At 43.2% G+C, this 14,857-nt stretch overlaps 1 protein-coding gene across 1 annotated transcript in view; it reads left to right on the top strand.

Moving 5' to 3' along the window:
- Window positions 1–14,857, top strand: part of ACACA (acetyl-CoA carboxylase alpha) — a 248,727-nt gene that overhangs the window by 147,263 nt on the left and 86,607 nt on the right. Inside the window, exon 43 of the mRNA XM_075013812.1 lies at window positions 1,443–1,589. Coding sequence (XP_074869913.1) covers window positions 1,443–1,589 — 147 coding nt within the window. The remainder of the gene's footprint in view (window positions 1–1,442; window positions 1,590–14,857) is intronic.

Raw genomic sequence — 14,857 nt, 5'->3', positions numbered from 1 at the left:
CCTTGCCACATCTCATTGTGGTGGTTCTAGAGTTGTGTACCAGTCAAGGTTGCCTAGATTGCTCATAATGGGAACCTGGTATCTGGAGCCATGAAATTCCATGCTGGAGCTGTGAAATTGACAAGAAATTTGGGCAGCTAGGGTCTAGCTGCTCCCCAGGTCCCGTTCAGAGGGGTGAGGAGTTCTTCCCCCCACCTCCCCACACACAGCTGGGAGTGGGGAGGTGTGAATCTGGGTAGCAGCTGGAGCCCTGGCAGGGAATGTTCATGTAAATTTTTCCCACCCCTGAGTGGACTGAATTTTGCGATGTGCACCAGTCTGGAGATGATGTGTGATGCAGAGGTGAAGTGCGATACATCACCTTTATCTTAGTGCGCATAACAACATTCATGTGGCAGGGGTTGGGGCCAAAGGGTTCTCAGTGTGGGAGGTGGCTCAGTGCTGGGGCAGAGGGTTGGAGTGCAAGAATGAGAGGGCTCTGGGTGGGGCTGGAGTTGAGGGTATCAGGGATGGGGTGCAAGAGATCTGCCAAGGGATGCAGGCTGTGGGATGAGACCAGGGATGAAGGGCTCAGGGCTGGGGCAAGCAGGTTGTGGTGCAAGGGCTGTGACTAGGGGTGTGTGCTTTGGAGTGGGACAAGAGTGTGATGGGGGGCTTTGGAGCCAGGCCAGTGTATGGGGCCTCTGAGTGCAGGCCACTCCATCTGCGATGCAGGGGATGGGGCCTGGTCCACTCCAGCCTCAGCTGCATTCAGGCTTGGGGAGAGGCATCTGGTTCAGTCCCCATCTCCCCAGCTACCAGGCTGGAGGCTAGGTTGTGAATGGAGTGGCCCTCCTCCCCGCTTTGCATGGGTGCCTTGAACGCATGCACAGTGCTAAGGAGGTAGCTGCATGGCCATGTGGCTTACTGGAAACTTAGCTGAGACCCCTGGCTCTCCACCCCGAACACTGCCCCTCTTCAGCTGATGGAAGTGCTCCTGGTGAGAGACACTCCACTGCAGTGATTACTGTAAATCCAGCCGGCATAGGATGACTTAGATTTGTAGTGCAAACGTGCCCTAACTTCTCTAAGCATGGGATTGGATAATGCAATGGTGGCAGTGTTTGGCGCTGCACCAGGCTGAATTATAGACACTAACCTTCCTGCTGTAGACAAAACCTTAGTGAATGAGCTTAGTATATAGTAAGATTCATCACGCTGTGTGCTAGCTTGAGTCATGTATCAAATCACAAAACTGTGGCTATGTTACTTTGACTACGGGTCAGGGTTTGGAATTTCATTTAAGATGGGATCCAGTAAATAGTGTTGGCCAAATGCTGGGTATGGGGGAAGTTGATGGGAATAAAAGAAGTTTGTGTCTTGATGCTGAGTCATAATAGGTTACATCAAGAATACAAGGAGCCGGTTCTCCTAACAAGAACATCTCTCTTGATTCTTCATAGTCTCTGATTAAACTCTGGGATTCCATGAATGAAAGTGCATTCCTGCCCTCGCACCCATTGCCTTCGGATATGCTAACGTATACTGAACTGGTTTTGGATGATCAGGGTCAGCTGGTGCATATGAACAGGCTGCCAGGAGGAAATGAGGCAAGTTACTTTCTAAAACTACCTCCCCCCCCTCAGAAATACATTGTGGTTATAGACGGGCTTTGGAAATTGAGGTTAAAATGTACCTATGCAGGCTCAAAAGCTACTTCTGCTCCTTTCAGAGGTGAAATCTTTCTCTTGAAAATGAGATTTTTATCTCACTGAAGAGATGTACCTTCCATATAATTGGAACTTTAACCTCCATAGTAAATTATAGCTTAGTTTCAAATTTGTGCTAGTGCTGTGTTGTTTCCTTCATAATTAAAAGGTGCACAGTATTTTTCCTTCATAATTAAAAGGTGCAAATATTTATGGTAGCTAGAGTTTATATCTAATTTTTTTTACAAAGCTAAATAGGAATATTTTTGTTCACTTGCATAAAATTTGGTTCTTTTCTGTATTTTCTATTAAACATTCCCCTTCAGTGTTGGGTAATAAACTGGAAAAGTGTGTACAATAACATCCCCCTCTGGTGCCTAGTGCTCCAGAGGTGTGGCGTATACTACTGTTACTAGCCTGATAGAATTACTCTTGCCTTACGTCTCTGCTGTGATTTTTGACAGTCCAAACTCTTCTCAGGATCTCTGGGGGCCTCTGCTGATGGTGGTTACATTTTAGGGAGACCGGTTGTCCCATTTTTAAAGGGACAGTCTTGTACTTAAGCCCTCTTGCAGATGTCCTGACTTTTTCTTAAGAAAATTTCCCCATATTTTCTGTCACCCCAACCTCAGTATGGGCAGGACTGGCTCGCCAGTTGTCCAACCATGAGCAGTGAGCGAAGGGTCCAGTGGCAGGGGGTTGAGGGGTGCAAGGCAGGTGTTGAGCTAAGATGTAATGCATGGGGGGCAGTCAGCCATTCCATCAGCACAGTCCTGCTCTGTGCTGTGTCTCAGCCAACAGGGCCCCACCCCATCCCATTTCCAGGCAGCATTGGCTACATGTTGCAGAGACTGGTAAGCATAGGCAGTCTTGTCTCTGCTGCCTTCTCATTGGCCTTTTATGTGCTTCCCCTCCTGTACTCTTCCTGCTTTGCCCTTTCACCCCTCCCCAGTCTCCTTCCCCCTCCCTACTCCCATCCGCTGATTCCAGAGCTGTGTGGAGAACCAGCCCTTGGTCAGAGGTGCTCAGCTCTCAAACAGACTCTGTCTTCCCCTACCACCTCTGGCTAGGCAGGCACCCCAGAAAGCTCGAGACCGTCTGGCCCAAACTGCCGTCCAAAGGGAGCTGAGCTCTGCAGCTACCAACGTCCTCCACAGCACTGGCATGGGGCAGCCTCTCCACTCCTCAGCTAAGCTCTGGAATGGAAAGAGGGAAACAGTTTCCTGCCTGTTTATGCCATGAACCTGCAGGGGGCTAAGCACCCTCTTCATCTGCCCCCCACCCTGGTTCCGGACACCAGGGAGTCTGGGTCTGCTTCATCCCCTAGTCACCATCCTCTGCTGACACACCTTTCTGGCCAGGCTTTACGGCAGCTGAAGCCCCTGCAGTCAGGTTCCTAGGGCCCTGGTGCATAGTGCACCCTTAGGGCTTAACCCTTTCCTGGTCACGCTATAGCCAGGAGACAGTTGGGTTACCTTGGTGGCCAGCAGCAGCCTAGAGGCATTAGTTGTTTCTATACTCTGTGGGCGGGAAGGGACAAGCTGCTTGCAGTCACAAAACAGTGGTGCAGGGGAACAGGCAGAGAGAAGCTCTATTAAAAAAACCCCACTGTCCAGGTCATTATCTCCCCTTTCTCCCACTCACCTCTCCTCCCCCATAGCTGGAAGCAGCTCCTGTCCCTTCTCTCTCGCACAGCGCTGAAGGGCTGCCACTGGCCACAATCTGGTATAAAGCCTGTCAGAAATCAGTGGGGAGAAGCTCAGAAAACAAGACACTGCACACTCCCCACATGCTTTCTTGAAGCGCCAGCGCCAGGTAACAGGAGAGGCAAGGTCCAGCCAGGCATGAGGACAGAGAGCACTAGGCAGGAAGGGTCAGCTAATCGGTCACCTCCCCTTGCAAGAGAGGGGTACAGGATTGTGTCTGTGGTCTCTTCTCACCTGTGAGCCCTAAAGCCTGAAAGATAAGAGGGTAAATAGAATCCAGCTACACGGTATTTCTTTTAATGGGCTCAGCCAACTGGATGCTAATTTAACTGTTTGTACTGCATAGTTCTGATTTATTGCTGTTTAACTCACTTGAATGTGAGTAATTTTACCAGGTGTCCCATATTTAGTGTAGGGAGGTCACCCTATTACATTTGTTACCCAAAGATCGTAGGCCTGAGCTAACTAGAAAGTGATATCTCCTGCAAAAGGGAGCTTTCTCAGTTCATTTCCATTGTCCAAATTAAGTGAAGTGCAAAAAATAAATGTCCCTTCAGATATTTAAATTTGAAGGCATAAGTTGCATTTTTATATGATTGTTTAAACAGTATTTCTTTAACTAAGTATGTAACCATAAGACTGTCAAGAGTCTCATTCCTGTAACAAAAACATTGGGAGCCGTGATGGGAGGAGATAGTAGTTTATTCCAACAAAGAAGTTCCGTGGAGACTTGCAGCAGCCTTTACTGTATCTCTCTTTATAATCCCTTTGTTAGAGAGAGGTTTTGAATCAGAATTTTCAAGAGAAACCCAATAAATGGAGATGTAAGGAGGCGTTTTCTGCTACTGCGGGGTGTACAGAAGAAATGGTTTAACTAACGTAATTAAACCCCAAATGAGATTTCTTTGCGGGGTAGGGGGAGGATTAATTTTTTTTTTTTTTTTTTTTTTTTAATTTTTGCCCTGAAGTCCAAGGCTGCAGTGCTATGTGGGGCCTCTTGCCATGATCTTTCTCTTTCCCTCTACATTTCTCTTTGCTCTCATTGTGTGTTTGAGTGGACGGAGACTGAGGAATACAAAGTCCCTGAGGGACAGAGCTATGTTCTTGCTGAAATTACAAGCACAGAGCTGCCTGGGCATGAACATGTAGTGTTTACTCTGCCAGTATGAATACAAATAGTCTTATTATACCAGATTCTGTACCCAAAGACCCAAAAAAAATTACTATTTTTTTGTTAACTCTTGCAAGACTTAAATTGTGCCTTGCGTGGAAACAAGTGACTTAGCAGCACCAAGAGCCTTGTGGTGGCTGTACAAATAAAGCCATGGATAAAAGTCCATTTATATGATGCTGATGTATGCTATACGGTGTGTTATTTGAAAATAAGGCAAGAATTTAACCATCATGGAGTCAGGGTTTAAGGAATTTGTCACCCCCTTTTGCTGTCCATATGCTTGAAGATGACAGAAAAGGAAAGTAGGTGGCCCGATTGCAAGTCCCATATCGATGACTCCATTGAGCTTACTGAGTGAATAACCCACTCCGGAATCTTCCAGTGCATGTTCTCCATCTCAGTTGGAGCAGGGAGACAGAAGACTCCATTTCTCTCCTTTCCCAGAGAGGTTTTGTGGCTAATGCTCCAGGCAGCCTGTGAAGTATGTCAGCCAAGCCAGTTTTCTGATTGATTAGGTTACAGTAGGACAATGCACAGTAAAAATGAGGTTTGAGGGGCTAGTATCGAATTCTGTTACCAATAGCCAGGGGACACAATAGAGCTCCTTCCCTGGCCAAGTGGCCAAGTTAAGGAAGGGGTTTCAGCAGTCAAACATCTGAAGGATAGGTGATACTCAGGAGGTGACGAGCTGTCAAACCAAGGCATGCCTCTGTGCTGCACTTCCTTTAGCAGAGAGAGCTGACTTGAGGCTTTTACCATTTAATTTATTTTAGCTGAGGAAACAGATTTGTCACAAGCCCTCACTCAAGCTTCTCGCACCAAGGAAGATGGCAAGTGGGAGGAGAGGAGGGACAGTCAAGGTTTGATTCCTCAGCTTCATCTCTGGAATGGAAAAGGCCACTAGGATAAAGCCAAGCTGACAGGCGTGCTTAAAAAGAAGAGGCAGTAAATAGATCCATGCTGCTTTTTCTCACAAATAAGATGCATCCCACAGATGCTGTATATTTCTGCCCATAAGTTATGCAAACTGTTATCTACCAGGTCCTTGCTGTCACCCACCTTTGTGACAGAAGTTTATAATTCTGAGTGTAAGTGCTGTCCAGCAACCATAGAATAGAGGAAAAGACAACATTTTATACTGGTTCTTCCTTTAGTTTTAGATGCATTTGAGGACTAATTATCCTTTTATCAAGTACATTTCGTTTGTTCTTCTAACTTGTCTGACTGTACGTGAGAGGATATGTGAACATAACAGATACACTCACCTTTAAAATGATAAAGCTGCTAACACTTGTTGCCTAGTTAACTGTGAATTGAAGGCAATGTTTCTAAAGGAGTGAGAACAGGGTAGAAGTTAGATACCTTAGATCTTTGTCGTTTTGAAGCCTTGGTCAGGTTTTCTATGCCTCACTTTCTTTGCTGATAAAATAGGGTAGTACTGATGTATTTCAGTGCTATGAGAATTAATTAGTTAAAATTTGCAAACACAAACAAAAACATCCCTTTAAATACTGTAATTACTATATCAGTGCTAGGTGTTAGGCTGTAGTGCCACACAGCCAGGGGATGTTACTGATGCTAGGTGATATGTTATCATGGTGAAAGAGGACACATTTTTTTGTTGTTAACCCAGTGACAAAGTTCTGAGTTGAATTTAAGTTGGTTGAAAGGAGTGAAAGTGAGGGGAGGATGAGGAGTATCATTAGGGCATGTCAACAGCTGCAATTTTTGTTTTCCTTGTAGAACTCCAGAAAATTTCTGAAAACTGTTCTAACAGTTAATCTTCCTCAGCCCCACAGCTATACAAAACTGCTTTGCTTGTTTCTTTATGATGATATTTTCAGAGGAGATTGGTAGACTGAAGAGAGAGGTGATGCAAAAGAAGCATTTTTCAAGTGAGTCAGTTCACAACCAAGCCTTGTTAGTAGTGGCTGAAATGCACAACCGTTCGACAGATGTTTGGTGGCCTCTGGGAGACATTTGATGGCCTCAGTCCAGGTCCCAATGAACAGATAACCACAACACAAAAACCGCCACAGTGTTTGAGAGTAATTGCGTCTCTTGCTGGCAGACTCAACAAGAAGGCCAAAGACTTAGTGGGCTCTGCAGGTGGAACTCAGCATTTCTCCCTGACTTGTTCCTGTTGGCCTGGTGATAAGATGCATTGGTAGGGTAGGGTGGGGGAGGTTGCACTGCGCTGGCCATGGTGTACTTGACTACACAGAAACTGTTCATTTCTGGGGTTTTCTTGATAGTGAGGGCTTTCTCAAACCATTTATCCATTCAGTCGTTCAGGCAGAGTTTTGAGCAGCATCCTTTAACTCTTTGGAGGACTTTTTTTGGAGGAGTGGACTTTGTTCAGAATTTTCCTCCCAGGGTCCCTTTCTCTGGGTTCCTCATTTTGCCCCCAGGACCTGCACCCCTCTTCCTGTTTGTTAATTTTTGTCCCCCATAATAAGTGAAGTTCTGGGTTCTCTGGCACCTCTGGGGTCTGCCCACCATCCCAGGATTTAAGTTGTCTGGGGGTATCCCTTCACAAGCACTTAATTCACAACATAGAGTTGAGAAGTCTTTTGGAGCTAATTTACTGCTAATAGTTTATTAGTGGCAAAAAATATGTATGTAGGAGAGTTAACGAAGGCATAGCACATGAAGAATAAAGTTGCATCAGCCAACAATAATTCTATCACATTCCCTGATAAGTTGGAGCTAAAACTGTGGCGGTCTGTGGGACAAATGTTTCCTAAGTCACAAATAAGAAGGTGAAAAACTAAGTGCCTGCTACATGGACAGTCAGTATGTATCAAAATCCAGGCCCTAAAATGGGTAAAAAGGAATGGAACGCTCTCATGAGCTCTTTGTAAGTTGCATCATTGGAAAAAAATTGTGTTACAAAAATTTTACAAACAAAACATCTCTACCTGTTAAGTGTAAGTGGCATTGTACCCTTTTATGACAGCAATGAATTTGTCCCTCCAGAACAAGGAGCCAGTGAGTGTATCTGGGACATTGCTGGCGATACTACATCCCAGTTCTCCAGCTAGATCACATGAAATGTCATTTGTTCCGGTTGACACTAGATGTCACAGTTTTTCCTTCGCAGAAACCGGAGGTTGAGAGAGAATCTGAGCTTGAAGCTTTTTGTGAAGCATTTGCAAATATCTTTTCCATTGTATATGGTAAGATTTAGCCAGGTGTGTTAGAGGAAGGAACTAAGGCAAGGGCTAAAGAACCCCTGTGCAGCAGCGCCATGTGCTGTTTGGTGTAACAGAGGGATAGCTAATGAGTTGCATGCAGGGAGGGCTTAATAAGCTGTTTTTATGCTCCGTGGGTTCTATTTTGGTGCCTTGTGTTCCCCTCTCTTATTACTGGGCATAAAGTAGGTATTAAAACCTGAGCACTCAGACACGTATAATAAACATGAAAGAACTTGACTAAAAACAGAGTTGGGCTGTGTGATTACAAAGTCTGTAAATTAGCCCAGCTGTGGGAAGGGGGATAGAATAAGTTTGTGTGTGTGTGTTTCTGTTCAGTTCCCTCCTCCCGTTAGTTTTATGAAAATTCCTGCAATTCTGCGTGTTTGAGAACTCCTTCCCTGAACAAGACTTGGAAACAAACCCTGTTTAAAGTCTCTTGGAGGTTGTAAACAGGGAACCTGGGCAACTATTTCTGCTGCACTCATCTGAAATAATTCTGGTGCTGTTTTTGTAGCAGAATATCATAGGTCCCATTGGTGCTTTGATACTTGGTGTTAATAGCATAAGGACCCAAATGGAACAGGTTTTCAGTTGAGAATGGTAGAATGCTGTTTTCCTAACAGATGAAAGTGCCTCGAAAGGTAGGGTAGAACACACAAGTTAAAAGAATAAACTTCTTGAAATGGGTTCCTGAGCGTTGAAGAAGGCAAATCTTTTCTGTTTATATGCCTGTAACTTTTAATGTTACTTTCATTGAGCAATGGGTGTGAAGATGTAAACCTGTCAAGTGGGTCCTTTCTAATTCCTTATTAGGACTATAATGAATGGTGGCACATATGCACGTAACCCTGGAATATGGGATTCTGAGCACAAAACTGTAGTGTTCAACATCAGTTCATGTGGTTAAAAGGGGATTCCTCATAGCAACTCAAATTGCCCAAGTTGGTTAATCCTCCATGCTGATCAATTACTTCAGCATGCTGTTTCTCACACACAGAATTATCAACAGCCCTAACATCTGTAACCCACATTTTATGAAAGGTCTGATATGACAGCAGTGCTCATAGTTCAGGTTGCATTCTAAGCATCAGTTTTCAGATGCTTATAATTTATAAAAATGTATTTTTGAGTTGGAACATCTCATGTTTGGTCTTATCCAGGAGATGAGTGTTTTGGACATTTCTAAGACAATCAGTTCAGCCATTTTTGAATTATCAGTGTTTGAAAAAAACAGACTTTTTCCAGTAATTAAGATAATTTTACATGCTTTTATACATTCAAGCACTACTCTAGGCAATGCATAATGCTATTAAAAATACAAAATAAACATTTTTGTCTTATGTTGCTCTTCCAATAATGTTAACTTAGCAAACTTTCATATTTAAACCACATCTTTCCCACCTTCCCAATAAAACTGAATAAATAAATAAAAGCATCATGGTGTACTACTGCTGATATTTATTCTTGAGCTCGAGGCATAGAAGTCTGCTCCAGGGTCAGACGTTTCAGATGCATGTGAGCAGATCATGGTTACACCAACTGTAATTTCTGTGGGATGTTTTTCCCCTTGAGTACTGTTGTTAAAAATCAACACACAGTCCACCACAGTCAGTGTCCATCTTGTCCACTGCAGACCTGTTCCAGTACTAGTGTTCCCTCTAATTTTTCCCATCCATGGGTGGAATAAATTTTGTGCACCAAGGCATATGCAGATACGAACCACCAATAGACGCACATGCCATCCACGGTGGGTAGTTGTGGGTACTCTACTAATCATTTCGGTGGCATCTGACTTTCTCCTAGGAACCCTGTCTCACACTTAGTGAAGTCAGTAGACTCAGGTTCATGCCCTAAAAGAGGCAGAGGTTGTGGAGGAAATACGTGATTAAGAACTACATCACAATATATCAGAAAGAGGTGGAAGAATGAAGGTTGTATGGGTAACCTTTATTCTGCTACATCCTAACTTTTGAAATGTTTACATTTCTTCTTCAGGGTAGTTTTTGTATGATGTAATGTGTAATAAGTAAAATACGCAGCTGGGCATGCACGTGTAGACATAAACCACATGTATATTACACATATAATAAAATAGTAATGAGATATGGTGTGTAAATCATGAAGACACTTAGAGAGAAATATTGCCTGTTATTTGACACCAGACTTTTTAAAAAGCTACCCAGCATGGTAGGGACATTTGCAGAGCACCACATCCAGGTTTCCAAATTTAAACATAAATAAAATTAAGCATGGCAAAAAGTACATGTGATCTAATGTCATCCTTTTGCTGAGAGGAGAGTGAAATAACATGATTGCCATGGCTCATAGACATGGATGCTGATGATTAACAAGCTGTTCTGCTTTACATTAGATTTTTGTGTCAAATAATTTTCTTGAGGGCTTACTGAATGTGGTAGAAAGGGACTCCCCCACCCCAAGGGGCCCCTACTACTTCCATCAGTGTCCCATCATTTCTAGTATCTTCTGGGCTACAGTGGGAGAGAATGGAATCATTTCTTCCTTTTCTCTCTTTGGTTGTCAACAGCTCTGACTGCCACTGGCAGTCAATTTGTAACGGCATCAGTATGTGTATTACCATTCACATTGATAGCACAATTAACATTGAAGTCAATTTTGGTGTTAATTTTAGGTCATGATTAGTGTTGACACTGTGTGTCAAGCTAGTGACATTTTAGCATCATGAAAATGAACGTTAGTTCATATCACGTTTTTACTATCTACAGTTACACTAAGCCAAGATCTCCTGGGAGAGGGTGTGTATAAAATTATAGATATAAAACGTGTCTATGTATGTAGTGTGTGTGTGTGTTTGAGAGAGAGAGAGAGAGAGAGAGAGTGAGTGAGTGATGGTATTCTCCATTGCTGGTGTTACTCAGAGAGCAAATGACATCTAAGCACCGCATCCTAATCACAGTTCGGAACACCAGAAATAATGATCACTTCTGATCGGAGGCTGTGAATAATTCATCTGGTTTGATTTCCACATTCTGTCCAGTGATACTTTTCAAACCAAATGTGTTTCTACAGAAGAATAATGGTCCCACTTCTTATGGAAATACTGTAGCACAAATCATTTCACCAACATAAAAACAGTTAAATAAGACGGTTCTTGTTTTTATTCTCCCCCTCCCCTTCTGTGTACGCGCTCTCTCTTCCTACGTGTGCTGGGGACCAAAGTGTGGCAGAACAAGTGCTTCCAAACTGCTCTGACTGTTTTCAGTATCCTGTTTTTAAACTGCCACCCCTCGTTATCACCCCATCTTTGTTATGTCAGTACTTTTGAGTGATTAGCTCGGCCTGTCTGATTAACCCATGAATGCTCCCTTTTTGGCATGCTGCTGTTAAGTTAAAAAACATATTTTTTTTAAATAGAAAACTCTCCCCTCCTACTCATAAATTTAAACAGCACATGAGCCTTTCAAAGTTTTTTTTAAAAAAAAAATCATTTTCTGTACCCTGCTTTTTTTTTTTTTTTTTTTTTTATTCCTAACCAAGTAACCCAAGTGTTGGGGAATCTAAGAGGGTGGCATCTTGGTGCTTTTTTTTTTTAATAGCATGTTTGTATCCAACTTGTCCATTTTAAAACTGTTTTCAAGAGTATGTAAGGTTATTTGGTTATGGAAATTCATTGTGCCATTTCTGTAATAGCCTACAGCAATGGGACAAAGAAAATTTAAGATGAGCAAAAAAAACAAGGAGTCCTGTGGCATAAGAATATAAAAATGGCCTATCTTCCATGAATGTGTCTAGCTCTTTTTGAACTCTGTAATTGTCTTGGACTCCACAACATCCTGTGGCAAGGAGTTCCACAGGTTGTCTGCGCATAGTGTGAAGAGATACGTCCTTTTGTTTGTTTTAAACCTGCTCCCTATTAATTTCATTTGGTGACCCCCCCCACCCCCCGCAGTTCTTGTATTATGAGAACAAGTAAATAACTCTTCTTTATTTGCTTTTTCCATACTGGTCATGATTTTATAGCCTGCTACTGTACTTTCTCCCTAAAGTTTATTAGGACATAAGCTTTGGTGGGTTGCAGCTCACTTTGTCAGATGCATAGAATCATGGAATACTAGGACTAGAAGGGACCTCGAGAGGCCATCGAGTCCAGCCCCCTGCCCTCATGGCAGGACCAAGTACCGTCTTAAACCATCCCTGATAGACATCTATCTAATCTGTTCTTAAATATCTCCAGCCATGGAGATTCCACAACCTCCCTTGTCAATTTATTCCACTGTTTGACCACCTCGACAGTTAGGAACTTTTTCCTAATGTCCAACCTAACCCTCCCTTGCTGCAGTTTAAGTCCATTGCCTCTTGTTCTATCCTCAGAGGCCAAAAAGAACAAGTTTTCTCCCTCCTCCTTATGACACCTGTTTAGATACCTGAAAACTGTTATCGTGTTCCCCCCTCAATCTTCTCTTTTCCAAACTAACCAAGCCCAATTCTTTCAGCCTTTCATCACAGGTCACAGTCTCTAGCCCTTAAATCATTCTTTTCGCTCTTTCCTGGACCCTCTCTAATCTCTCCACATCTTTCTTGAACTGTGGTGCCCAGAAGTGGACACAAGACTCCATCTGAGGCCTAACCAGTGCAGAGTAGAGCGGAAGAATGACTTCTCATGTCTTGTTTACAACACACCTGTTAATGCATCCCAGAATCATGTTTGCTTTTTTTTGTAACAACATCACACTGTTGACTCATATTTAGCTTGTGGTCCACTATAACCCCTAGATCCTTTTCTGCTGTAGTCATTCCTAGACAGTCTCTCCCCATTCTGTATGTGTGAAACTGATTGTTCCTTCCCAAGTGGAGCACTTTGCGTTTTTCCTTATTAAACTTCATCCTATTTACCTCAGACTATTTCTCCAATTTATCCAGCTCATTTTGAATCATGACCCTATCCTCCAAAGCAGTAGAAACCCCTCCCAGCTTGGTATCATCTGCAAACATAATAAGCGTGCTTTCTATGCCAATGAAGATTACTGAACAGAACCAGTCCTAAAACAGACCACCACGCAACCCCCCACTTGTTGTACTTTTCCAACAGGATTGAGACTCATTAAGAACTACTCTCTGAGTATGGTTATCCAGCCAGTTATGCACCCACCTTATAGTAGCCTCATCTAAGTTGTATTTGCCTAGTATACCACATCTACTGCTTCTCCCCTATCCACAAGGCTCGTTATCCTATCAAAGAAAGCTGTCAGAGTGGTTTGACATGATTTGTTCTTTACAAATCCATGCTGGCTGTTCCCTATCGCCTTACCACCTTCCAAGTGCTTGCAGATGATTTCTTTAATTACCTGTTCCATTATCTTTCCTGGCATGAAGGGGAAGTTTCAAGGGGTGGGGGGTTTGTACCTAGGGGCAAAGATGGGAGTGTTACATTGGTGCTTAGAAGGCTGTTTAAGGGGACGTGTAGCCCTGTGGTTAGAGCATGGCCCTTTTAAACCCAGGGTTGTGAGTTTGGGCCTTGGGTGAATAGACTTTATGGAGTGGAGTAGCTCAGTAGTTAGAGCATTGGGCTGTTAAGCCCTGGTTTGTGAGGTCAGACCTTGAAAGAGCCATTTAGAGGCCTAGTACAAGAAGGTGTTTTGGGGGGAGATAGCTCAGTGGTTCAAGCTTCAGCCTGCTAAACTGAAGGTTGTAAGTTCAAACCTTGAGGTGTCCCTTTTAGGCACTTGGGCAGGATAACTTAGTGGTTAGAGCATAGGCCTGCTGAACTGATTTGTGAGCCCAAACCTGGAGGTGGCCAGTTAGAGGCCTAGTGCAAATAGGCTTTGCTGGAGGGATAGCTCAGTGGTTTGAGCATTGACTTACTAAACTGAAAGTTATGGGCTCAAACCCTGAGGTGTCCTTTTAAAGGAATCTTGGGCAAATAGTTTTAAAAAAAATTTTAGGGTGGCATTAGGACCTGCTATGAGTGCAGGGGACTGGATTTAATGACCTCTCAAGGTCCCTTCCAGGTCTATGAGATAGGTATGTCTCCATATATAACCAGTGTGGATGTGGCCCACTTCAAACAGTTGATAATTAGGTGAGAATACCAAAAGAGGAAAATTACTTATAAGGATGTGTATTAGGGATGCAGAACCTCAGGTTTAGAAGGAAACACTTTGCTTCTGTTTTGAGCTGTGTTGTATTTGTTGGAAATATTCTTCGTATAAAATCTCTGTTGAGATTACATCCTGGGAGGCAGCCCAATCTTGAGGATAGAGCACAGGGGAAGCAGTCAGGCATCCTAGATTATAATCTGATTCTGACACTGGTCCCCTGACAGACCAGGAGCATGTCAGTTAATTCCATTGTGCCTCAGTTTATCCATCTGTAAACTGTGGATAGTAATCTCTTACTTAACTTCTCAGAACTCATTGTGATCCTGTCATGGTGTGTGTAATCCTGTTTCTATCTTTTTACTAGCCACAGGGAGAATTAAGGGCCTAATTTTACTGAAAGCTAGCAGAGCTGCTCGTGTAGTGTAAGTGGCTTGGGCTTGGGTGTTGGTGTTAAAGGTTACCAGTTTCTTCCCTGCTAATGACCTTAGTCTATTTGAAACCAGGACAGCTGTGGGTTGTTACACTAGGGTAGATGTCTGTGTAAAATATTAGTATTTCTTGAGGAAGACGTCTACAGTGCAATGGGTTGTGCCGTTTTTAAGAAAAGAAAGCAAAAGGGAATATGGGTAAAAAAAATTCTTTTTGACTATCAGAAATAGAATGGAGGATTGAAATGGTCTGTGGCAAAACTTGTGTTTGATTAAACTACCTGGGCGAGGGATAGCCCAGTGTTTCTCAACCTTTCTTTTATAAAGTATGCCTTTTAAAAAAAACATAAGCACCCGCAGACTTCTCCCTCGTACCCCTAAGGGTACATATACCACTGGTTGAGAAATATGATCCTAAAGTAATCTGAGGTCTTCAAACAAGTGCCATTCAATCTTTCCAGATTACTGTACACTTTTCAGGAGTTAGATTTGTTTTGCATACCACCAAGTTACATCTCACTTAAAAACTACTTACAAAACCATGCAAAAGTATCACAGAAGACTACTGCTGAACACTTGCTGCCTTT

This window comes from Carettochelys insculpta, chromosome 19 (assembly GCF_033958435.1).
Source record: "Carettochelys insculpta isolate YL-2023 chromosome 19, ASM3395843v1, whole genome shotgun sequence".
Taxonomy (NCBI): Eukaryota; Metazoa; Chordata; order Testudines; family Carettochelyidae; genus Carettochelys; species Carettochelys insculpta.
This window is presented reverse-complemented; position numbering and strand designations above follow the sequence as displayed.